At 49.2% G+C, this 23450-nt stretch overlaps 1 protein-coding gene across 1 annotated transcript in view; it reads left to right on the forward strand.

Moving 5' to 3' along the window:
• Positions 1–23450, forward strand: part of GLI3 (GLI family zinc finger 3) — a 266586-nt gene that overhangs the window by 182930 nt on the left and 60206 nt on the right. Inside the window, exons 6-9 of the mRNA XM_056806255.1 lie at positions 799–945; positions 3166–3658; positions 3765–3914; positions 11353–11554. Of these exons, the coding sequence (XP_056662233.1) occupies positions 799–945; positions 3166–3658; positions 3765–3914; positions 11353–11554 (992 nt within the window). The remainder of the gene's footprint in view (positions 1–798; positions 946–3165; positions 3659–3764; positions 3915–11352; positions 11555–23450) is intronic.

Consider the following 23450-nt stretch of genomic DNA (forward strand, 5'->3'; position numbering starts at 1 on the left):
GTCAGAGGGAGGGGACGATGGGGAAGAGAAGCCAGAGACGTCCTCAGGTGAGGAAGCTCCCATAGTTATTACAGCCACAGATGATAGAAGCAGGCCCAGAAGCTGAGGGGAATTTAGGCCAAGGGCCAAGGAAACCACCAGACTTCCAGATTTTGTGAATTTAGCCTCCAGGCCGGTGTAAATCACAGACCTGTTTTGCCCTTCCCCTACTTTAATTATAGAGGATTGGAATGAAATGGATTTAATTGTATAGCAGCACTTTGATGGCCAAGCTAGGCTGCTTTCCTGCCTCACAGGCATTTAGCTAATAAATAATGAACTTAGGAAAGCTTCTTTTTCTCCTCTCACATGCATTATCTTAACAAAAAGTAGCCAACCGGGTATCATCGAGCGATATAGGAAAGAGAGAATCTAGCCGTGGTGTTCAGCAGCCATGAGTTCAAATCCCACCTCAGACTTTTCATAGCTTATTGGCAGTAGGCAAGTGATTCAACGTTTGTGAGCCTCCGTTCAGTGCTCCTATCTGTAAAAGAAGGGTGCCAGCCTGGATCAGACTCTCGTCATCTTCAGTGGTGTAATAGGTCCCCTTGGTGGTCTGGTGAAAGCCTCTCAGAAGAGTGTTTATGGATGGTGGAAGGAGATCCTAGACGTCACTTGGAACAAAGTGCTTTTCTGCAGCTGAACTCACAGGCCCCCCGAAATCTCTCCGTGGACCCCTGGCTAAAACGCGTGGCCTCGGGAAGCCCTTCTGGCTCGGTGCCCCAGACGCTCCCATCTCTCAGGAGTTGGTCCTCCCAGAAGACCTCCGGGCTAGGGAACGAGGAGGTGACTGCAGATGAGAAAGCTCGGCGAAAGGAGCTGCTCCTCCGCCCAGGTCAGGAACAGACTGGACTTCGGCTCAAGTCTTGCCTCTGTGCGGGGCTTCGAGCCTCAGTCTCCCCGTTTGTAAAATACAGCCTCCCTGCAGCACCCCCCGCACCGGAGGGCTAGAATGAGGGAACAGGGACTCTGACGATCTAGCTCCATCCACATGCGTTGGCTACGCTAATGATCCTGGAATTCGCATGGAATACGCAGGAGGAGCCAGAGGAGAAGCGCCTCTTCCCCCCTCCTGCTCTCCCGTCTCTCCAATATGCACCTGCCGCTGTCTCTGCCCCTTCCCCGCGTCGCCCGTGTCCGGCACGGAGAGGGAGCGCTCGGCAAGCTCCTGTTGGCTGGCTGTGTTCCCAGGGCCACAGGCAGGATCCTTCCCTCGGTCACTCGGAGACCTTCCCAGGTATTCCCTTCCTCCAAGTTACAGTCTCCGTCCCGTGGCTGCTGTGAGTGAAATCCTTCGCTGGCGTTGGTTCCAGAATGAGGAATCCCTTCCAGCGGCCGCTCTGGCTCGCCCACAGCGTCCTTCATCTTCGGCTCCTCCCGCGGGCTCCCCCCCAGGCCAGGCAGCCAGTGTTGGTGGTGGTTAACCCAGACACTTAGGTCAGAGCTCAGGAAGTATTTTAAGTGTGTCTGGAAAGAGACTCCGGCTGTCTGCTGCGGGAAGAAGCCCTCGAGCCAGTGGCTCGAGATAATGACGACTTTGTCCCTCTCTGGCAGGCGCAGCTGGGCTCACTCGAGGGGGCTGGGCTCGCTTGTGTCCCCTCAGACTGCTGGGGTGCTCCGGAGAGCGGCCCAAGGGGACTGGGCTCGCCAGAGGGGGCTGGGCTCGCTTGTGTCCCCTCACACTGCTGGGGTGCTCCGGAGAGCATCCCGAGGGGGCTGGGCTCGCTTGTGTCCCCTCAGACTGCTGGGGTTCTCCAGAGAGCGGCCCGAGGGGGCTGGGTTCGCTTGTGTCCCCTCACACTGTTGGGGTTCTCCAGAGAGCAGCCAAGGGGACTGGGCTCACTAGAGGGGGCTAGGCTCGCTTGTGTCCCCTCACACTGCTGGGGTGCTCCAGAGAGCGGCCGGAGGGGGCTGGGCTCGCTTGTGTCCCCTCACACTGTTGGGGTTCTCCAGAGAGCGGCCTGAGGGGGCTGGGCTCACTCGAGGGGGCTGGGCTCGCTTGTGTCCCCTCACACTGTTGGGGTTCTCCGGAGAGCGGCCCGAGGGGGCTGGGCTCGCTTGTGTCCCCTCACACTGTTGGGGTGCTCCGGAGAGCAGCCCGAGGGGGCTGGGCTCACTAGAGGAGGCTGGGCTCACTTGTGTCCCCTCAGACACTGCTGGGGTTCTCCGGAGAGCGGCCCGAGGGGGCTGGGCTCGCTTGTGTCCCCTCACACTGTTGGGGTGCTCCGGAGAGCGGCCCGAGGGGGCTGGACTCACTTGAGGGGGCTGGGCTCGCTTGTGTCCCCTCAGACACTGCTGGGGTTCTCCGGAGAGCGGCCCGAGGGGGCTGGGCTCACTTGAGGGGGCTGGGCTCGCTTGTATCCCCTCAGACTGCTGGGGTTCTCTGGAGAGCGGCCCGAGGGGGCTGGGCTCGCTTGTGTCCCCTCACACTGTTGGGGTGCTCCGGAGAGCGGCCCGAGGGGGCTGGACTCACTTGAGGGGGCTGGGCTCGCTTGTGTCCCCTCAGACACTGCTGGGGTTCTCCGGAGAGCGGCCCGAGGGGGCTGGGCTCACTTGAGGGGGCTGGGCTCGCTTGTATCCCCTCAGACTGCTGGGGTTCTCTGGAGAGCGGCCCGAGGGCGCTGGGCTCGCTTGTGTCCCCTCACACTGTTGGGGTTCTCCGGAGAGCATCCCGAGGGGACTGGGCTCGCTTGTGTCCCCTCATACTGCCGGGGTTCTCCGGAGAGCGGCCCGAGGGGGCTCCTTGGTCTGGGGCTGTTGGCTTTGGATGTCTGCTTTGGTCTCCCTCATTCTTCCCAGTGAGTTTAATGTCAGGCCAGAGATGGAGGACCGTCTTAGACAGGGATCGCGGGTGGGGGGACATTCTGTGCCACTTGTGGGGGGCTGCGGACTAGCCAGGAGCCCCAGAGCGTCCCTGGAGCGAGGTGTGAGCCGCTCGCTCCGCTCTTTGGTGCTGATGCGCCTGTGGAGGCGCGGCGTCCTCCCTGTACAACATAGGACACCCATATCATGTCCCTGTAGGCACATACATGTAATGCACATATATGTACATACATGTGGCGTGTGCACAAGACGCGCATACATTTCAGCATAGGACAGTGAACCGGGTGTGTCTTGAGTCTAAAGCCTGGCTGTGGACTCGTGGAATGGCTCTCTGGGGGCCCTGAAGGGAGCCGTCTAGTCTGTACCGTGTACGTGGAAAGTCGCGGAGATTCACAGTCCGAGTTCTGGAGAGTCTTGAGCCCATCCAGCCCCCCAGGCGCGTCCCCTCAGGCCGGGGGGCCAGAAGAGGGCCCTGCCCTTCGCTGGGCTGCCCCCTTGCCCATCCTCGGCTTCCTGGCGGGAGGGGATGTGCGTCGGCGTTACTCTCAGGACGTCTCCCCGGGGCACCCTCGGCCGGCCGTGGTCCTGAGTGGCTCAGCCCAGCCTGCGGTGGCCCCGGGGTGCCCGTGGTCCCGAGTGGCTCAGCCCAGCCTGCGGTGGCCCCGGGGTGCCCGTGGTCCCGAGTGGCTCAGCCCAGCCTGCGGTGTCCCCGGGGTGCCCGTGGTCCCGAGTGGCTCAGCCCAGCCTGCGGCGGCCCCGGGGTGCCCGGCTCTGCCCCGCTCAGGGCGGAGGGTCGGTGGATGCCGCTTCCTCGGCCCCCAGCAAGGGACGGCCGGAAGCTCCTGAGACCTGTTCTCTGCCTCTCGGTCGGTGACCCTCCGTGCTGTGCTGCTCTCTTCCAGCCCCCCATGCCGGGGTCAGTCCGGCCGAGTACTACCACCACCAGATGGCCCTGCTGGCCGGCCAGCGCAGCCCCTACGCGGACATCCTCCCTTCGGCGGCAGCTCCGGGCGCCGGGGCCATCCACATGGAGTACCTCCACGCCATGGACGGTGAGTACTGTGATGGGGGGGATGGGGGGGTGGAGGGGGGAAGGGGGGGGAAGGGGGGCCCCCTGGAAACCCCCACCTCACCCTCATGGCACGAAGGCCAGAGGCAGGCAGGGAGCCCTCTGAGTGGAAGGGAAGTGGGGGGACCAGGTGGGGCCCGGAGGCCTGGGCTGGGGGGGCTCCTGTGTCTGGGGGGGCTCCTGTGTTGGGGGGGCAGAGCATCCCGTGAACCTCACCTATGTCGTCCAAAATGGAGGTGACACGGCGGGTCCCCCCACCCTGGTCGGTGCAGGGATCCATGGAGGACTCGGTGAGCGGAGAGCAGGAGGCATGGGGGGCTGGCTGGCTCCTCCCTCCCCTGTCCCCAGCGCCCGCTCCCCTTGCCTGGATGCCCCGTCACAGAAGCTGCCCAGCGGTCTGATCCATCACTCCCTGCCTCTCTCCTGCACGAGGCCCCTCCCCCGTCACACTGGTGGGGGGCGTCCTGGCACCAGTTCCATCAGGGCTTCCATCGCCCCCTTGTCCAGGCACCCAGAATCTTTTATGGCTCACAATTCAGTTGGGGTTTCTGCCCACAAGAACGTCTCAGAGCAAGGAGACCCCCAGAGCCCCCCAAGTGTTTGCCCACAGCCTGACGGGGAGCTCACCCCTGCCGCTGGGCAGCCCGTTGCGCTTTCGTGCCTTCTTCATGGTGAGGAAGGGTTTCCTGGCACTCCGTCTGGGCCTGCGTCTCAGCACCTTCCCCGCAGGGCTCCCACTGCTCTGAGACCCTGTTCCCAGCCAGAGCCTTCACGGGCTCAAGGACCCCCCAGGCTTCTCTGTGCCAGGCTAAATAAACCCATGGAGCCCCCAGGGCATTCTGGGACACCATCTCCAGCCTCTTAAGCCGGCTTTCCTGCTCCTTGGGGGGTTCTGTCTGAACTCTGGCGTCCGGAACGGAACTCGGCACTCTGAAGGGGGCCAGAGGAGTCCACTTCAACCCAAAGAGCATTTACGGAGGGGCCACCAAGTTCAAACGGGGCACGGGCGACCCAAGGATGAAGATGAACCCAAACCCCAAAGGGCCTCTCCCTCCCTTCAAGCAAGACTGCAGGGTGGCGCAGTGACAGGAGCCCCAGCCTGGGAATCAGAGAGCGCAGTTGACATTCTGCCTCTGATGCTGCCAATCTGTGTTGACCCTCAGAAGGAGAATTAAACTCCCTGGGCCTCAGTTTCTCCATTTGTTAGATGCAGGGTTGGCTCCTTTCTATGCCTGGTCCTACATGCAATTTCCTGTATTAGCTGTGTGACCCTGGACAAGTCACTTCATCTCTCTTTGCCTCATTTTCCTTAATTGTAAAGCAGTGATAATAACAGCACTTGCCTCATGGGATTGTTGTGAGGATCAAACGAGATCCTGTCATTTTTTGTAAAGCACTTTGCAGACCTTTAACCTGAGGTAAACACTAACCACTGCTGCTAGGAACCATCGGAGAGGTCTACAGCTGGCAGGAACCGTTGAGGCTCAATTTCCTCATTTTCCAGATTAGGAAGCTTGCCTGAGGCCCCACAGGCAGTAGCCCAGAGGTGGGATGTGTACCAAGGGACCCTGATTCCCTGTGCGTCCCTGGCTTCTCCTGAAAATGGACAAAAAAGTCCATAAACCAGCGTGCCATAGAGCAGTGATGGCAAACCTTTTAGAGGGGTGGGTGATGTGAGAAGTATCCTCAGGTGCATGCGGAGGTGGGGAGGGGAGTGGCCCAGCCCTGTGTGCCTCTGGCTTTCTAGTCATGAACTCTGGAGAACTCTGTGCTGGGGAGATGGTGTGTGCCCACAGAGAGGGCTCTGAGTGCCTCCTCCGGCACACGTGCCATAGGTTCGCCACCAGGACCATAGTGCTTCCTACTCTGGGCTGGAAATTAGGAATGCAAAGACTCAAAGGAAAATAATCCCTAAGCTGGAGGAGCACACCTTCCAGTGGTGGCTTGCATTTATGAAGCATCTACTGGGTGTTAGCCAGGCACTGTGCTAAGTTCTTTACAAATCTTATTTGATGTCCGAACAAACCCTGAGGTGAAGAGGCTACTACTATCCCATTTTACAGTTGAGGAAACTGAGGCAGGCAGCGTTGAAGTGTCTTGTGTCTAGCCCAGGATCACACAGCTAGTAAGCGAGTGAAGTGCAATTTGAGCTCAGATCTTCCTGACTCCAGCCTCGGTGTTCATTCCACATGAGCACTTCTAGATCTAAATAGAATAGACGAAAGCTATTTAAGATAAGCACTTGCCATCATTCGCATGTTATAATAACTGACCTATTTAGCTCACTGGACAGTGAAAAAAGACCTGGACATGCACTATCTCTTCCAAGCCGGATGCCACTTCTGTGCAAAAGTCACAACAATTATCAGTGTGATCCCCATTTGACTGATGAGAAAACTGATACCCCGAGGGATAAGCTTAGTGAATTGTCCGAGATCACACAACCTGTACATTTTAGGGTCAGGATTTGAACCCAGGTCTTCCTTTCCACAGGGCCAGCACTTTCTTTATGCTGAGACTCTTAGACCCTTTATATCTCTGGCGTTGAATTGGGTTTGGAATCAGACTCTTGCCTGGAGCCCATTGGGGTGACTTTGCTCTTTGGGCTCCAGACAAAAGCCTGTTGAGCTGGCAGGATACAGCGGCCTGCTCCACGCCTCCTTACCCTCTGCTCTGAGCCTCCAAGCTCCCTTCCTGGACAGTCTCAGCATCCTGCGGCTTTCCCCAGGCACACGCTCCCTGCATCCTCTTGTCTTCCCCCAAGCCAAGTTGTTGTTCCTTGCTGTTGGGAGGATTGTCCGTGAGTGTGCGTGTGCGTGTGTGTGTGTGTGTGTGTGTGTGTGCGTGTGCGTGTGCATGTGTGCGTCTTACATTTCAGATAAATCATAAACACATTTCAATTAGAGATTGTCTCCGCTTTGAAAGAAAAAAATAGTGCTGTTATTATGCAAATTCGTTATTTTATAAAACGGTAAATAGAGAATTCAAATAAGAGGGGCTGCTGGGAGGTCGCCCGCCATTACCTTGCGCATTTGATGAGAATGTGTTCAGTCAGACTAAAGCTCCTTTGATCAAAATAAAGGCTGAAGTCACTCTTTTACTTTGTAAAAAATAATTAAAAGTCCCCTAACTTGCTGCAGAATTGATTGTCATTAAGTAGGAATCTCAATGTCCCATCATTCATCACAGAGAAATAAGCCCGGCTAGTCTTTGTCAGAGTTTAGATTACACCAGAGGAACAAAACAATTAGCACGAAGCCAAAATGAAGACGTCTCTTGGGGAACAGTAATGGCGGCCCCATGCTCGCTGCCAAGCCCTGGCTGTGCTGCACAGCTGCCGGTCGGTCGGGGTGCGCCATTTGTAATGCTGCAGCGCCTTCTGAGCAGCGATCTCCAAGCATTCCCGAGCTGTGGCTGATGCTCCCTGGGAAGGTGCTCAGAGGGCAGCCTCTCCGCCATGACTTTTGAGTCCGTCCCAACCAGATCATCCGTGCCTAGTTTTCCAGCTCCCCAGTCACCAAGTACCGTGTATTTTCAAATAGAGGCAAAGTGCTTCGAAACCAGAAATCCACATTAGCTGTTCTTGGATTTGAACAAAAAGGCCTCCTTCTCATGGGGCCGTGTAGCCACTGGAGGAGGAGGAGGAGGGAGAGCCTACCTGGACGCCCATTTCTTGTGAAATAGTTCTCATGACTGTCCTCCTTACATCAAGCTCAAATTTCATTCTGCTCAACGTGTACCCATTGCTCCTGCCCTCTAGGATCAAGCTGAAGTCCGTAAGTCAGTCAATAAGCATTATTAAACAATTTTTGTGTTCTGGGCAATGAGCCCCACCCTGGAGATAGGCTAGAAAGAAAGAAAGTCAGAGCCACAGCCTCTGCCATCACATCAGGAAGCTCACATTCCTGTAGAGGAAATAGCATGGGAGCAAGTAGACACAAAATCCAGAGAGGGGAGTTGGACGGTCATCTCAGGGAGAAGGATTAGCAGCCCTGGAGCTGGGAAAGTGTCCAGAAGAGAGCCCCTGAGCCCCACTCTGAGCTCTTTTCATCTCCAGACTGAACACGCTCAGATCCTTAGCAGATCTTACCAGAGAATGGACCGAGACCCTTTGCCATCTGGGTTTTCTTCCAGAAACTCTCCCGTGTCCTTCTCACTTAGTCTCCTTTGCCTAAATTCCAAGTTCTACTTGGGGTGGAGTGATCCAGGCTCAGCGTGGCCAGAGTTCTCTGGCCCAGGCCTCAACATGCCTCTGTCCACAGCTCAGATCTGGTCTTCCTGCCAGGCAGAGGTTAAAGGCGATCAGTCTCAGCAGCAGGTCAGAAGCATCCAACATCCGGGCCATTTAGCTTCTGGGATTGCTGGTTCAGCTTTACCCCCAGTCACTTCAGGACCAAGGATCTCTGGTGAGAACCATGGGAGGGGGAGAGGGTCCTCTGCTGAGCAAACCCCACTTTGGGTCTCCCTTCCCTGCCCCACTTCTTCCTGCCGGTGGAATGTGGCTTCAGTAGATGTCTTCAAGGTGAAAGGATGTGATGGGGAAACCATAGGAGGATAACAGACAGCTGAGAGGGGTATGTGTGTGTGTGTGTGTATGTGTGTGTGTGTGTGTGTGTGTGTGGCACTCAGCCCCATTCCCTTGTACCTAACTGCCTCTGGTCTACTTTGGACTCTGGGCCAGCAGATGTCTTGTCAGGTCTTGAGTCAGTCGCTGTCCAGTGTCCTGATAGTTGCTTCCATCATCCCATCTCCATAGCCAAGGGTTGGCTCTTGTGTCATCTGATCCAGGATCTTAGATTCAGAGGTCCACCAAGTCCATTTTACACAGGGAGAACGGAGGGCCAGAAGGGGGAGGTGACACGGTCAAATAGGTAGGAAGTGGCAAAAATGAGACTTCAAGCCAGGTCTTCAGCCCGGAACCATCGATCCAAGCAGGGCTCCTTCCTGCTGCCTGTGAGCATCCAACCTGAATACAGGAAGCTAGTATAGATGGCATCTGGGCTTGTAAGGAGCTGGAACCCAGCAGAGGCACCTGAGCAATGTCAGGGGAGAAAGGAATTGCAGCTCCTTATTTAGAGGGGGATCAGACTTGGAGGCCATTGAGTCTAATCCCTTCATGGAGAATGGCAAGAATGAGGGTGATGAGGATGATGATAGCATGTATAGAGTACTTTGGACATCTTAACTCATTTGAGCCTTACAGTAACTCTGTGAGGTAGGGATTGCTTTCATCTCCACTTTAGTGATGAAACTGAGGCAAACAGATTTTAAGTGAGTAGCCAGAGGCATAGAGTTAATGAGTGGGTGAGAGAAGATTCGAACACAGGTCTTCCATCTCATTCCAAGTCCAGGACTCTTTCTGCTGTACCCCCAGCTGCCTTTTACAAAGAAGGAAACTAAGCATAAGAGTAAAGTAATGTGGGGGCAGTGAAGAGTAAAAAACAAAACAGTGCAGCTAGATAGTAGAGCAGAGAGATCTAGGCCTGGACTCAGGAAATGCTGAGTTCAAATCTAACCTTAAACTCTTCCTAGCTGGATGGCACTGGGCAAGTCAATTCTCCCTTTTTGCCTCAGTTTCCTTATCTGTAAAGTGAGCCGGGAAAGGAAATGGGGAATCCCTATAGCCTCTTGGTCAAAAGAGCCCCAGATGGTATCGTGAGGAGTCAGAGACTGCTGAAAAGCAAGAGAACGTCTCTTAGGGGTATCTTGAGGATCAAACGAGATAACGAGAGTCAAGCTCTTAGCCCAGTGCCTGGCACATAGTCGGAACTCTAGAAATTTTTATTCCCCTTGGTTCCCTGCCCTTATTACACTATGATGCTGGCAACTGCCATTAGGCTTATAGCAGCGTACCACTATTCACAGAGGAACAAAGAAAAGGATTGGAGCTCCGATCTTTACAACTGAAGACAGCCAGGACTCGAATTAGCTGTAGAGACCTAGACAAAGTGAACTCTGATTGTCCATCCTGGAAGCCGCAAAGCCATGGGATTTCCGTTGTCTCGTTCCATGCGTTCTGGTGGACTTTGAAAAATCATTTTGAAGGAACGTGATTTGCCCTATGAAGATTCCACTCTGGAAAATGACCTCGTGGGGATTTCTGAGGTGATCGAGAGTCCAGCTAACAGAGAGCCGTGGGTCCCAGTGGCCCAGCCTCCGATGTGATCACGGCACGATAACTCGGCGGCGGCTTACATGAAAGCCAGATTTCCCCCAGTACAGGGCTGTGCACACATACTGTCAGCTGATAAATCACCATGCTGGGAAAGAAGAGTCTTCCATTTCCACTTAAGACCAGTCATGTTTGGTTTGCCTCTTACCGGGTGAAATGGTCATCGGGCACTTCATTAAGTTTTCCTTCCCGGGTTCAGTAATGAAAATGTTCCGTTGGAGATGACACTATGAAGCCAGTGGGGCATCCCTGCCAATACAGCGCAGATCTGAAAACTGGAATCTCAGGAACTGGCGTTTTTAGTGGGGCTGGAGGAGGGGTGGGGAAGGCAACATGGCAGCCTTGAATTCTTTAGGCCTTCCATTAAAAGAGCCTCGATCCTGCCCACCCCATGTGCACTCGAGCCCCTCGGCTGCCGGTGCTAACTGCAGGAGTGCCTGACCATTAGCCCTGAATGCTCTTCTGGGGGCCTTTCTCCCCATTAGTCTAAATGGCAGCACCAAGCCCCAGTGATGGAGCTAAATGGCCATCAAGCTGTCCTTCGCTTCCCTTGTCATCCACCTGCCTTGGGAACTCGGGGGTAGAAATGCGAGTCTGATTTTTGAAGGCATCCTGTGACTCCTGCAGTCACTGGAGGCTGGTTTCCCTTTTTGGAAAAACCAAACGTCTCCTTGAGAGCTTTGTTCTCCTTTCAGGTATCACCTGGATCAGGTAAGATCAATGGGGACGTTGGGCAGCCCAGCTTGGCTCGCCGATGGGGATCTCGTGTTTTCTTGCAGCTCCACTCTGGGAAATGGTGGGGGCTTCAGTGTGTTGGGACTCTCTTATGAGCCTCTGTCTTGTTGCTTGTGGCGAATTAATGATGTGAATGTCTAAGGAGCCGTCAGATCCATAAATCACCCGAAATGGGCGGGATAACACATAAAAGTCTTTGCCTTTTGTTTAGCAATTCATCACTTTGTTTGCACATTAATAAACAGCGCTCCCCTGAGGTAAGCCAGTGGAAGATAAATATTTCTCCCTAATTTCCTCAATTGTAGCTAGTAGATCACGGATTGGAAGAGTGGAGCTTGTCAAGGCCAGCTGCTGTGTGTGTGTGTGTGTGTGTGTGTGTGTGTGTGTGTGTGTGTGCGCGCGTGTGTGCCTAGACTGGGCTGTGGGGCAGCTTCTGCCTTACTCTCTCAGCAATAGATAAGTGGGCATTTGGTGCAATCAGAGGTAACTGGGCCCGGTTTTGTCCACATAACAGGCACCAGATTTCCCAGCCCCAGGCTGTCCACCAGACCAAGCCGGAAGCGGACGCTGTCCATCTCCCCACTATCGGACCATAGCTTTGACCTTCAGACCATGATAAGGACATCGCCCAACTCCCTGGTCACCATCCTTAATAATTCCCGCAGCAGCTCATCGGCCAGCGGCTCCTACGGTCACTTGTCTGCAAGTGCCATAAGGTACACGTGCTTCTTCTCGCTGACTTTTCTGCTTTCAGCTCACAGAAGCAGTCTAGGGAGGAGAAATCTGCCGGAGGTCCTGAGAGCCCTGGTGCCTCCCCAGAACCATACCCGGCATGGAGCCCCAAACCAGCCCCGAACAGCCACAAGGGCATTCTGGGAGGGCACGGGGGACAGACTTGGGTTTTCCCATTACACTAAGGGCCTGGGAGGATGGGGGCAGAAAGGCTTTGGTCCAGTCCTCCATATCATGGTTGTTGACCTAATGAAAAGTGGCTGGTATCCAATAGTCAGTCGGTATCCAATATCCAAACCAATTGCTACTCCCCAAGAAACCTCCCGTGGCGCTTGCTGCCATTACTGTCTTCCTGAAGAGAGATGGTAGTTAAAGACAGAAGGACATTGGGGCATTTTCATTGGAAGAAGGCCTGAAAGGAGTCAAAGCAGCTTCTCCAAGCAGTGGGACAGTGGCATCACAGCAATCAGTTAGGCATTGCTTGACCGGACGCCCTCTGTGTTCTTGGAAATGACTGTGACAATGGGAGAACTTGTTTCTAAATGGCTGAGGAAAATCGGTTTCCCTTGTGTAATGGCCAGGGTTGGGAGGAAGGAAGATTGGAATTGTGATGCAGTAGATGGGGATCTTCAGGTACTCCTCTGCTCCATGACTTTCTGGAAGTTCCTTTTTTCCACCAATAAAATTTGTTATGCAGGCTGGGCAGGGGGAGGATTGGATGAGATCCTTCATGTGAGAGCACTTTGTGAGAGCAAAGAGCCCAAGGGATGCATTCCTTCATCTTGTCTTCTCTTATCCTTATGGACCATCCCTCTTTAGGTACAAATTGGTGCCTCCCATGACCTCTTGGCTGGGCAGTTCTTGTTCTTGTCTAGCCATTTGTTTTTGTTTTTTTTTCTTCTCCGGGTCATTTTTTTTATTTTTTTAACATTATTTTATTTGGTCATTTCCAAACATTATTCACTGGAAACAAAGATCATTTTCTTTTCCTCCCCCCTCCCCTTCCCTTGCCTATAGCTGATGCATGATTCCACTGGTTATCACGTGTGTTCCTGTTTCTAAACCATTTCCATGTTGTTGGTATTTGCATTAGAGTGTTCATTTAGAGTCTCTCCTCAATCATATCCCCTCCACCCCTGTAGTCAGGCAGTTGCTTTTCCTCGTTGTTTTTTACTCCCACAGTTTATCCTCTGCTTGTGGATAGTATTTTTAGATCCCTTCAGATTGTTCAGGGACATTGCATTGACACCAATGGAGAAGTCCACTACCTTCGATTGTACCACAGTGTATCAGTCTCTGTGTGTAATGTTTTCCTGGTTCTGCTCCTTTCACTCTGCATCACTTCCTGGAGGTTGTTCCAGTCTCCATGGAATTCCTCCACTTTATTATTCCTTTGAGCACAATAGTATTCCATCACCAACATATACCACAATGTGTTCAGCCATTCCCTAATTGAAGGGCATCCCCTCATTTTACAATTTTTGCTACCACAAAGCACAGCTATGAATATTCTTGTACAAGTCTTTTTCCTTATTATCTCTTTGGGGTACAAACCCAGCAATGCTGTGGCTGGATCATAGAGCAGACAGTCTTTTAGCGCCCTTTGGGCTTAGTTCCAAATTGCCTTCCAGAATAGTTGGATCAATTCACAACTCCACCAGCAATGAATTAGTGTCCCCACTTTGCCACATCTCCTCCAGCATTCACTACTTTCCATAGCTGTCATGTTAGCCAATCTGCTAGGTGTGAGGTGATACCTCAGAGTTGTTTTGATTTGCATCTCTCTGATTATAAGAGACGTAGAGCACTTTTTCATGTGCTTATTAATAGTTTTGATTTCTTTGGCTGAGAACTGCCTATCCATTTCCTTTGCCCATTTATCAATTGGAGAATGGCTTGATTTTTTTGTACAATTGATTTAGTTCTTTGTATATTTGAGTAATTAAACCGTTGTCAGAGGTTTTTATGAAGATTGCTTCCCAATTTGTTGCTTCCCTTCTGATTTTAGTTACATTGGTTTTGTTTGTATAAAAACTTTTTAATTTGATGTATTCCAGATTATTTATTTTGCATTTTGTAACTCTTTCTAAGTCTTGCTTGGTTTTGAAGTCTTTCCCTTCCCAAAGGTCTGACATGTATGCTATTCTGTGTTCGCCTAATTTTCTTATAGTTTCCTTCTTCAAGTCATTCACTTGTTCAAGTCATTCACATTGTTCAAGTCATTCACCCATTTTGAATTTATCTTGGTGTAGGGTGTGAGGTGTTGATCTAAACCTAATCTTTCCCACACTGTCCTCCAATTTTCCCAGCAGTTTGTATGAAATAGTGGATTTTTGTACCAAAATCTGGGATCTTTGGGTTTGTCATAGACTATCTTGCTGAGGTCACTTACCCTGAGTCTATTCCACTGATCCTCCTTTCTGTCTCTTAGCCAGTACCAGATTGTTTTGGTGACCGCTGCTTTATAATATAGTCTGAGATCTGGGACTGCAAGGCCACCTTCCTTTGTATTTTTTTTTATTATTTCCCTGGATATCCTTGATCTTTTGTTCTTCCAAATGAACTTTGTTATGGTTTTTTCTAAATCAGTAAAAAAAAATTTTTGGAAGTTCCATGAGTATGGCACTAAATAGATAGATGAGTTTGGGTAGGATGGTCATTTTTATTATATTGGCTCATCCTACCCATGAGCAGTTAATGTTTTTCCAATTGATCAAGTCTAGTTTTAGTTGTGTGGAGAGTGTTTTGTGGTTGTGTTCATATAGTTCCTGTGTTTGTCTCGGGAGATAGATTCCTAAGTATTTTATTTTGTCTAAGGTAATTTTGAATGGGATTTCTCTTTCTAGTTTTTGCTGCTGAGCTGTGTTGGAATTATATAGAAATGCTGATGACTTATGTGGGTTTATTTTGTATCCTGCAACTTTGCTAAAGTTGTTGATTATTTCAGTTAGCTTTTTGGTTGAATCTCTAGGATTCTTTAGGTAGACCATCATGTCATCTGCAAAGAGCAATAATTTGGTCTCTTCCTTGCCTATTTTAATACCTTCAATTTCTTTTTTTTCTCTAATTGCTACTGCTAGTGTTTCTAATACAATGTCAAATAATAAAGGTGATAATGGGCATCCTTGTTTCACTCCTGATCTTAATGGGAATGGATTTAGTTTATCCCCATTGCAGATGATATTAGTTGATGGTTTTAGATATATACTGTTTATTATTTTTAGGAACGGCCCTTCTATTCCTATGCTTTCCAGTGTTTTTAATAGGAATGGATGTTGTATTTTATCAAAGGCTTTTTCTGCATCTATTAAAATAATCATGTGATTTTTGTTGGTTTGCTTGTTGATGTGGTCAATTATGTGGATGGTTTTCCTAATATTGAACTAGCCCTGCATCCCTGGTATGAATCCTACTTAATCATGGTGGATGACCCTTCTGATCACTTGCTGGAGTCTTTTTGCTAGTATCCTATTTAATATTTTTGCATCTATATTCATTAGGGAGATTGGTCTATAATTTTCTTTCTCTGTTTCTGGCCTGCCTGGCTTTGTAATTAGTACCATGTTTGTGTCATGAAAGGAATTTGGTAGAACTCCCTCTTTGCTTATTATGTCAAATAGTTTGTATAGTATTGGAGTTAGCTGTTCTTTGAATGTTTGATAGAATTCACTGGTGAATCCATCAGGCCCTGGGGATTTTTTCTTAGGAAGTTCTTTGATGGCCTGTTGGATTTCTTTTTCTGATATGGGATTATTTAAGAAATCTATTTCTTCTTCTGTTAGTCTAGGCAATTTATATTTTTGTAAATATTCATCCATATCACCTAGGTTGGTATATTTATTGCCATATAGTTGGGTAAAGTAGTTTTTATTGATTGCCTTAATTTCTTCTTTATTGGAGGTTAGATCCCCCTTTTCATCCTTGATGCTGTTAATTTGCCTTTCTTGTTTCCTTTTTTTAATTAGATTGACCAGTACTTTGTCTATTTTGTCTGTTTTTTCAAAGTACCAGCTTCTAGTCTTTTTTATTAGCTCAATAGTTCTATCACTTTCAATTTTATTAATTTCTCCCTTAATTTTTAGGATCTCTAGTTTGGTTTTCTTCTGGGGGTTTTTAATTTGTTCATTCTCAAGTTTTTTGATTTGCATTTCCAATTCCTTGATCTCTGTCCTCCCTAATTTGTTAATATATGCACTCAGGGATATGAATTTTCCTCTAAGTACTGCCTTGGCTGCATCCCATAAGGTTTGAAAGGATGTCTCACTGTGGTCATTTTCCTCAATGAAATTATTAATTGTTTCTATGATTTCTTCTCTAACAGATTTTGGAGTATCATATTATTTAATTTCCAATTAATTTTTGATTTGGCTCTCCATGTACCCTTACCGATCAATATTTTTATTGCCTTGTGATCTGAAAAGGCTGCATTTATTTTTTCTTCTTTTCTGCATTTGAGTGCCATGTTTCTGTGACCTAGTGTATGATTTATTTTTCTGAATGTGCCATATGGTGCCGAAAAGAAGGTGTATTCCTTTTTGTCCCTATTTATTTTTCTCCACATATCTATTAACTCCAATTTTTCTAAGATTTCATTCACCTCTTTTACCTCTTTCTTGTTTATTTTTTGGTTTGATTTATCTAAATTTGATAGTGGTTGGTTCAAGTCTCCCACTAATATGGTTTTACTGTCTATTTCCTCCTTCAATTCTCCTAGTTTCTCCATTAAAAATTTGGATGCTATACCATTTGGTGCATACATGTTGATTAGTGATATTTCTTCATTATCTAAAGTCCCTTTTAGCAGAATATATTTACCTTCCCTATCCCTTTTGATGAGGTCTATTTGTGCTTTGGCTTTGTCAGATATCATGATTGCAACTCCTGCCTTCTTTCTGTCAGTTGAGGCCCAAAAGGGCTTACTCCAACCTTTAATTCTAACCTTGTGAGTATCAACCTGCCTCATATGTGTTTCTTGAAGACAACAGATGGTAGGGTTTTGGGTTATAATCCAATCTGCTATTTGTCTATGGGTGAGTTCATCCCATTCACGTTCAAAGTTATGATTGTCACTTGTGGATTCACTGGCATTTTGATATCTTCCCCTAGTTCTGACCTTTCTTCTTTAGCTATATCCTTTTGAACCAGTGATTTACTTTGGGTCAGTCCCCCTAGTCCCCTTCCTTGATATGCTTCCCTTTCTAGCCCCTTCCTTTTTATGCTCCCTTCCCCTCCCCCTCTCCTTCCCTCCCTTTTTATACTCCCTCTTCTCTCCCCCTCCTTAATTTTCCTTTCTTTCTTGCCCTCATGGATAAGATAGAATTCAGGATACCACTGGCTCTAGATGTTATTCCCTCTCAGATTTGATTTCACTGAGAGTAAGGTTTAAGTAATTCCACTTCAAGCTCTCTTCCTCTCCTTCTCGTATGAGAGTTCTTCCCCTCCCGTTCCCATGTGTATCTTTATATGGGAAAGATTATTCTATTAAGCCCCCCCCCCATTTCTTGAAGTAAATCTTAGTATTATCGATGGTTCCCCCCCTCCCTTTTCTTTTCTTTGCCCCCACTTTCACCAAATCTTCTTAAGTCCCCAATCTTTCCCTATGCATGTTTCTTCTAACTACTCTTATGATGCATACAATTTTTGAGAGTTACACAAAACATTTTCCTCACATATTAATATATATAATTTGATGTAAATGTAGTCCTTATAGAAGAGAGTTTGACTTAAAGAAAAAGATAAGATTTATCTCTTTTCCCCTTTCTTTCATATTTACCTTTTCATGTTTCTCTTGCTTTCTGTGCTTGGATATCAAATTTTCCACTAAGTTCTGGTCTTTTCTTAGCAAATGCTTGGAAGTCTTCAATTTTGTTGAATACCCATACTTTCCCCTGGAAGCATATAGTCAGTTTTGCTGGGTAGTTGATTCTTGGTTGGAGACCCAGCTCTCTTGCCTTTCTAAATATCGTGTTCCATGCTTTATGGTCTCTTAGTGTGTTAGCCGCTAAGTCATGTGTGATCCTTATGGGAGCCCCCCTATATCTGAAGCTCCTCTTCTTGGCTTCTTGTAGGATTTTCTCCTTTTCTTGGAAGCTCTTGAATTTGGCAATTACATTGCGGGGGGGGGGGTTGTCTTTTGGGGATTTAGTATAGAGGTTGTTCTATGAACCCTTTCTATTTCTATTTTGCCCCCTTGCTCCAGAACGTGTGGGCAATTTTCTTCAATAATCTCCTGTAGAATAACATCGAGGTTATTGTTTATCTCTGGTTTTTCTGGGAGACCAATTATTCGGAGGTTGTCTCTTCTTCCTCTGTTTTCCAAGTCTGTGACCTTTTCAGTGAGATATTTTATGTTTTCTTCTAATTCATTAATTTTTTGGCTTTGCTTTATTGATTCTTGCTGTTTTATGATATTACTTTCTTCGAGTTGCTTAATTCTGGTCATTAGGGACTGGTTTTGCTTTTCAGCTTTGTCTGCCCTTCTATTGGATGCTTCCCGCTCTTTCTCCAATTGTGTAGTCTTATCTATCAGACTGCTGAACTCTTTCTCCCATTTTTCTTTCCAGAAGGTTTCCATCTTTTGGGTAAGCTCCAGTTTGAGATCTTCCAGAGCTTGTTGATAATTTCCTTTTTGGGAGGCATGTTCTGATTTTTTTTTTTAATTTCCTCCTCATTCTCCTCTTTTCCTTGGGTACTCCCGCCATAAAAGTTTTCAATAGTCACCTTTTTCCCTTTCTTTCTGGAGGCTTGATTTGGGGCCATGTGAGCCATCCCTTTGGTGGTTTTATTCCACTTTCTTTTTTGGTCTGGGGTCTGGGTGATGTGGGCGGGTTTTCTGTGAATTTAGGTTGCCTTAGACTAGTTCTTCCCAGCCTCCGAGGTTTCTTAGAGCACTGGGGCCCTGATCACAGCCAAACTGTCCAGGTGTTCAGCTCTGTCCAGATAATCAGCGCGTGGTCCGCCCCTGGTGTTTAGCTCCACCCAGATACTCAGGGCAACCACCCCGAGTACAGCTCTGTGGCCCCTGTGCTCAGCACAGGATTCTCCCATGAAACCACTCTGAGATGTTGTTTCCTGGTAGCCCCCAGATCCCAAGGACCCTGGAGTGCCCCCCAGACAGAGATGTTCCCCACTCACTCGCTGTCCCAGTGAGCTCTCTGGTAGCTCACTCTGGTTTGGTGGGGGAGGTGTGAGGAGGGAAGGGCGGCTCAGTTCACGTTTCTGTGCAAGTTTTTCCTCCTTCTTATTACAGTGTGGAAATGTTCAAACCCCACGTACCTTCGCCTCTTTGGGGTACTGGGGAATCCTTCTGTTCCTCCAAAGGTGATTTTTATGCTCCTTTGATGTAGTCTATTTCTTTTGGTGATGGGGAGAGGCAGCGTGTGGCATCTAGATTGCAGCCATGTTTACCCGGAAGTTAGCCATTTGTTTTTAAAGAAGTAAACCCCCTACTTTCTGTCTTTAAAATATTTAATTGAATCATCTTGCCCCTACTTGAAATTTCATGCAGGAGAAGAAATCCCTGGTGTGGAAACTACCTTCACCAAAACAGATCAACGACTCTTCTGTAACATCCGTAATGTATAGTTTTAGGGACTCTCATTCTCTAAGAGATCGACAAGGCTAGCAATGCTAAGCAGCCCTGAGTCGTGCGGCCAGTGAAGAATCATTCCTCTGCCTCCTCATTCCCTTTCCTCATTCCCATCTCCTTGCCCCAGTTCTTGTCTCAAAAACTTGTCTGTATCCTGAGCACCTAGCACAGGGCCTGGCATACAGTCAATGCATCAATAAATGGGGGCTGGGCCATGGAGCATCCCCTCTCTGCTTCCTGCCTTTGCCCCTGCTCTTCCAACATGGCCAAAGCTATTTTGTATTTAGATAGCCATAAAGCGAAAAAGAGACAGAGACACAGAGATAGAGACAGAGAAGTATCTGATGGAGGGTGGAATGAAAGTCAGGAGCTAGTCAGGATGCCAATGGAGCCAACTCCACTCATGGCAAAAGGCCAAGGCCACCTTTGTTACCCACACCAGCTGGGGCTCCAGAAAACGGCTCCCTGAGGCTCTGGCATTTTGGACTGACTCTACCTGTTGTCTGGATATTCAGGGAGCCTGGCCAGCTCCTGAATCTTTATTATTAGAGGCCACGACACCTCAGGTGTTCTTACATTGGCACCAAGAGCACCAGGCAGCCGTACTGAGCTTCTGCAGATGTCTCATGCCTCAGCTTGAGAGCATAACATCTTTGAGGGAGTGTTTGGGCTGAGCACAGGAGGAATGTCCCATTGTATAGAAGGTGGTTTTTTAAAGTGAGCAAGGCCAGCCTTTCTGCAAGAGACCTCCACAGTCATGCAACTGAGGTCCCTCAATGTACAGATGGAGAAACTGAGGCCCAGAGAGTTGAAGAGATTTACCCAACAGGTTACTGAGCTGAATTTCAAACATAGTCGATTCCGAGTGCAGGGCTCTTTCCCCTGCTGAGGATACACCCCAAACAATGAATTGTGGCCACCTGTGCTTCCTCGTGCTTTTCCCTCTTCCCTTTCTCCATTTGATGGTTTCATTCCAACCTCCAAGCCTTGTGAGTGGAGGAATTTTCTCAGGTGGCTGATAAGACTGAGGCTGATCTCACTGATTACCAAAGTCCCTTCTTGGTAGCTCTTGTTGGGAATTGATGGCCCTCTGGCCTCCCTGGGAACACGAGTTGAATGAACTGAAACATTCTCATGACATGGAAGAAGTGTTGGGAGTGGAGGAGCCCAGCTAATGGACTGAGCTCAGTCTTCAAGCTTTGGAAGGCTTTCATGGGCCAGTCTGATCATGGATCAGACTTGTTCTTCTTGACCCCGGTGGTGGTGGTGGTGGTGGTGATGGTGAGAGGAACAGAGCTAGGGCACAGGTTGAAGTTTCAGGTCAGGTTTTGGCTCATCCAAACAAAACCTACTTGAGTTTCCCCAAAGTGGCCGAGGCCTCCTTGGGAGGCAGTGACTTCCCCAGGCCTGGAGGCGAGTGCAGCAGGAATTCCTGTTCAGTTGTGGGCTGGACTAGACCCCTACAGAGGCCCCTCCTGCTCTAGGATGTCCTGGGCCATTCTCTCTTCTTTCTTCGTCACTTTTTCCCTTTTACTCTCTGGTTTAGGGATTAGGTTAGAGAATGGATGGTCTTTAAGGAGTTCCCTCTACCAATTCAGGTCCTCCTCTCAACTGCAACATGAGTTCTAAGGCTCCAGGGCTGCCAAACATCCTGAGAAATTAAGGAATTTGGGGAAAGCTAGGAGGCTCAGTGGATTGAGAACCAGGCTTGCAACCAGGAGGTTCTGGCCTCAGGCACTCAGTAGCTGTGTGACCCTAGGCCAGTCACTTAACCCCCATTGCCTAGCCCTTACCACTCTTCTGCCTTGAAGCCAATACCCAGTAGTGATTCTAAGATCCAAGGTGAGGGTTTAAAAAAGAGTTGAGGGGCTGGTGCAGGGTCACACAATCATGGGTATCATAGATGGGACCTGAGCCCAGGTCTCGGTGGCCCTGGGGCCAGTTCTCTCCACACTCTGTTGAGTCAAGTTAATAAGCATTTATTAAGTGTTTACTCTATGCCAGGTGACAGAAATATGAACTGAAGCAGGAAAAAAGGCAACCTCTGCCTTCGAGGAGTTTACATTCCAATGTAGGAAGGTGGCACATAAAGGAAAGCTGGGAAGGGGGTGAGGGGGACACACACAGCAGGGCCATGGAGGGGAGAGAAATCCTGGAAAGGATTCCAAGTAGAGCTTGGAAAGGAATGAAAACATGCCTCCTGGGCATTTTCCTTGAGACAAAACTTGCAGGAGGTCTCAGCCAATGAGAAGGAGCCCTGGGATCCCAGTGGGATTAGGAGACCCTGTCAAGGAGTGGAGGTGTCTGTGGTCAGGGAGGGAAAGTCTAAAGACTCCTAGTGTAATCCTGGCTGGCCTGAGCCCTCTCCTTCCAATGGACGTTCTGGGAGGAGTCACCATTGGTCGTCATCCATTCAGCAACCCAACAGATGTTGGGAAAGGAGTGTCCCTGTCACCGATTCTCCCCTTTTGTCCCTGCGAGATTGTGCCAGATGATATTGAAATATAACCAATAGGACAAGGAGGTGCTCGGGGTGAAGGAGGGCTGGAATGGGGTGGGAGGGGGTGAAGAAAGGAAGTCTTGGACAAGAGAAGGAAGCTCGAGAAATACCCCAAGACCAAGTCGGAGTTGACTTTGCCGATTGCTCTGAGTTTGTGTAAAGCTTCGATTTCATCTGGTGTTAGCTGGCTTAGGTGTGTACAGATAGGTCTTATCGGTGCTTATCAGATAGCAGCTCAGGCTAGACACATCTGGGCTACAAGTCTGTGTGTGTGTGTGTGTGTGTGTGTGTGTGTGTGTGTGTGTGTGTGTGTGTGTGTGTGTGTAACTTTGTATATAATTCTCTGAAAGAACTGAAACAAGGTCTCTACACCGATATTACATATTAGAGCATTGGAACTGGACCATGGACACCCTGGGTCCTAATCTGCCCTCAGTCCCTTATTAACTGGGTGAGACTCTGCACAAGTCCCTTTGCCTCAGTTTCCTCTTCTGTAAAATGAGGATCATATGGCCCCTTTTTCTTAGCATTTTTGTAAAGACCCCGAAAGAGACCCTTCTTTCAACCTTAATGGTCCGTGTAGACGCTGTGCCCCTTCGTCGCCATTTCTGGCCAGGGTCTCTGGATCCTCCAGTTCTTCTTGGCCACCCCCCTCCTTCCACCTCCCCAGATTAAGCCTCATCCAGCCTCAGTGGTACAAGTTGGAGCAAGTTCTCCCTCTGAGCCAGCACTGACAAGCTCAGCCTGGTAACTGGAGCCCCAGCTACGTTTGGCTGTTCCCTGGCAAGAAGAATGCTGGCATCTGGCCGGGGCTGGTGCTTGGCGGGATGGCGCCTGGGGCAGGAGAGAAGCCAGCTTGCATTTTCCCAGCTGCATTGGCTCTCAGGTGCTGACAAGAGGGGAAGTGGGGTTTGCAGCAGCAAAGCCAAAGCAAATAGCCGTTGGGGCACATGGAGAGCAGAGAGGAGAGATGCCACCCAGGCCAGACTCGCCAGTGTCCTCACCAGTCTCTGAATTCTCATCCCTGAGTCAGCACCTCCCACAGTGCCTTGCTTTGGGCTTCTCTAATGGAAGCCCTGGAAAAGGCTAAAACTTTTCAGGTGAATTTTATTTTGAAATCATGCTCCAGGCATTGTGGTATAATGGACAGAAAGTACCTCTAAGTTAAAAAGATCAAGGTTCAAATCCTGCCTCAGACATAAAGCAGATTATGTATTCCTGGGCAAGTCATGGAGGCTTAAACATCTGTTTGTGGTTGGTGGAGGTCCCTGAAATCAGAGATAGCAAACTAGAATCATAGATAAGGCAGCTAGGTGGTTCAGTGCATTGAGAGCAAGGTCCAGAAACAGGAGGTCCTGGGTTCAAATCCAGTCTTTCAAGTTAGACCTCCTGGCTGTGTGACCCTGGGCAAGTCATCTAATCCCTTTTGCCTAACCCTTAATGCTCTTCTGCCTTGGAGCCAATACACAGTACTAATTCCAAGATGAAAGGTAAGGTAGACAGTTTGGAAGTGGGTTCATTTCACAGGTCACAGATTGAGAGTTGGGAGAGACTTCGGAGATCACAGGAACAACAAGGTTTCTCAAGGCCAGATCTCCTTACCACAGGCCAGTGAAGTAGGAACAAGGATTAGTATTTCTATCACACAGCTGAGGTAGAAGGAGATGAAAAGGCTTTCTCCAGGTCATGTAGCCAGGAAGTATCTGAGACAAGATTTGAATTTGGGCCTTTCTGATTTTGCATCCAGTGCTCTATCCAGTGAACCACACAGCTGCCTCATGTAACCCAAGGT

The sequence above is a fragment of the Monodelphis domestica genome, chromosome 7 (assembly GCF_027887165.1).
Source record: "Monodelphis domestica isolate mMonDom1 chromosome 7, mMonDom1.pri, whole genome shotgun sequence".
In the NCBI taxonomy this organism is placed as follows: domain Eukaryota; kingdom Metazoa; phylum Chordata; class Mammalia; order Didelphimorphia; family Didelphidae; genus Monodelphis; species Monodelphis domestica.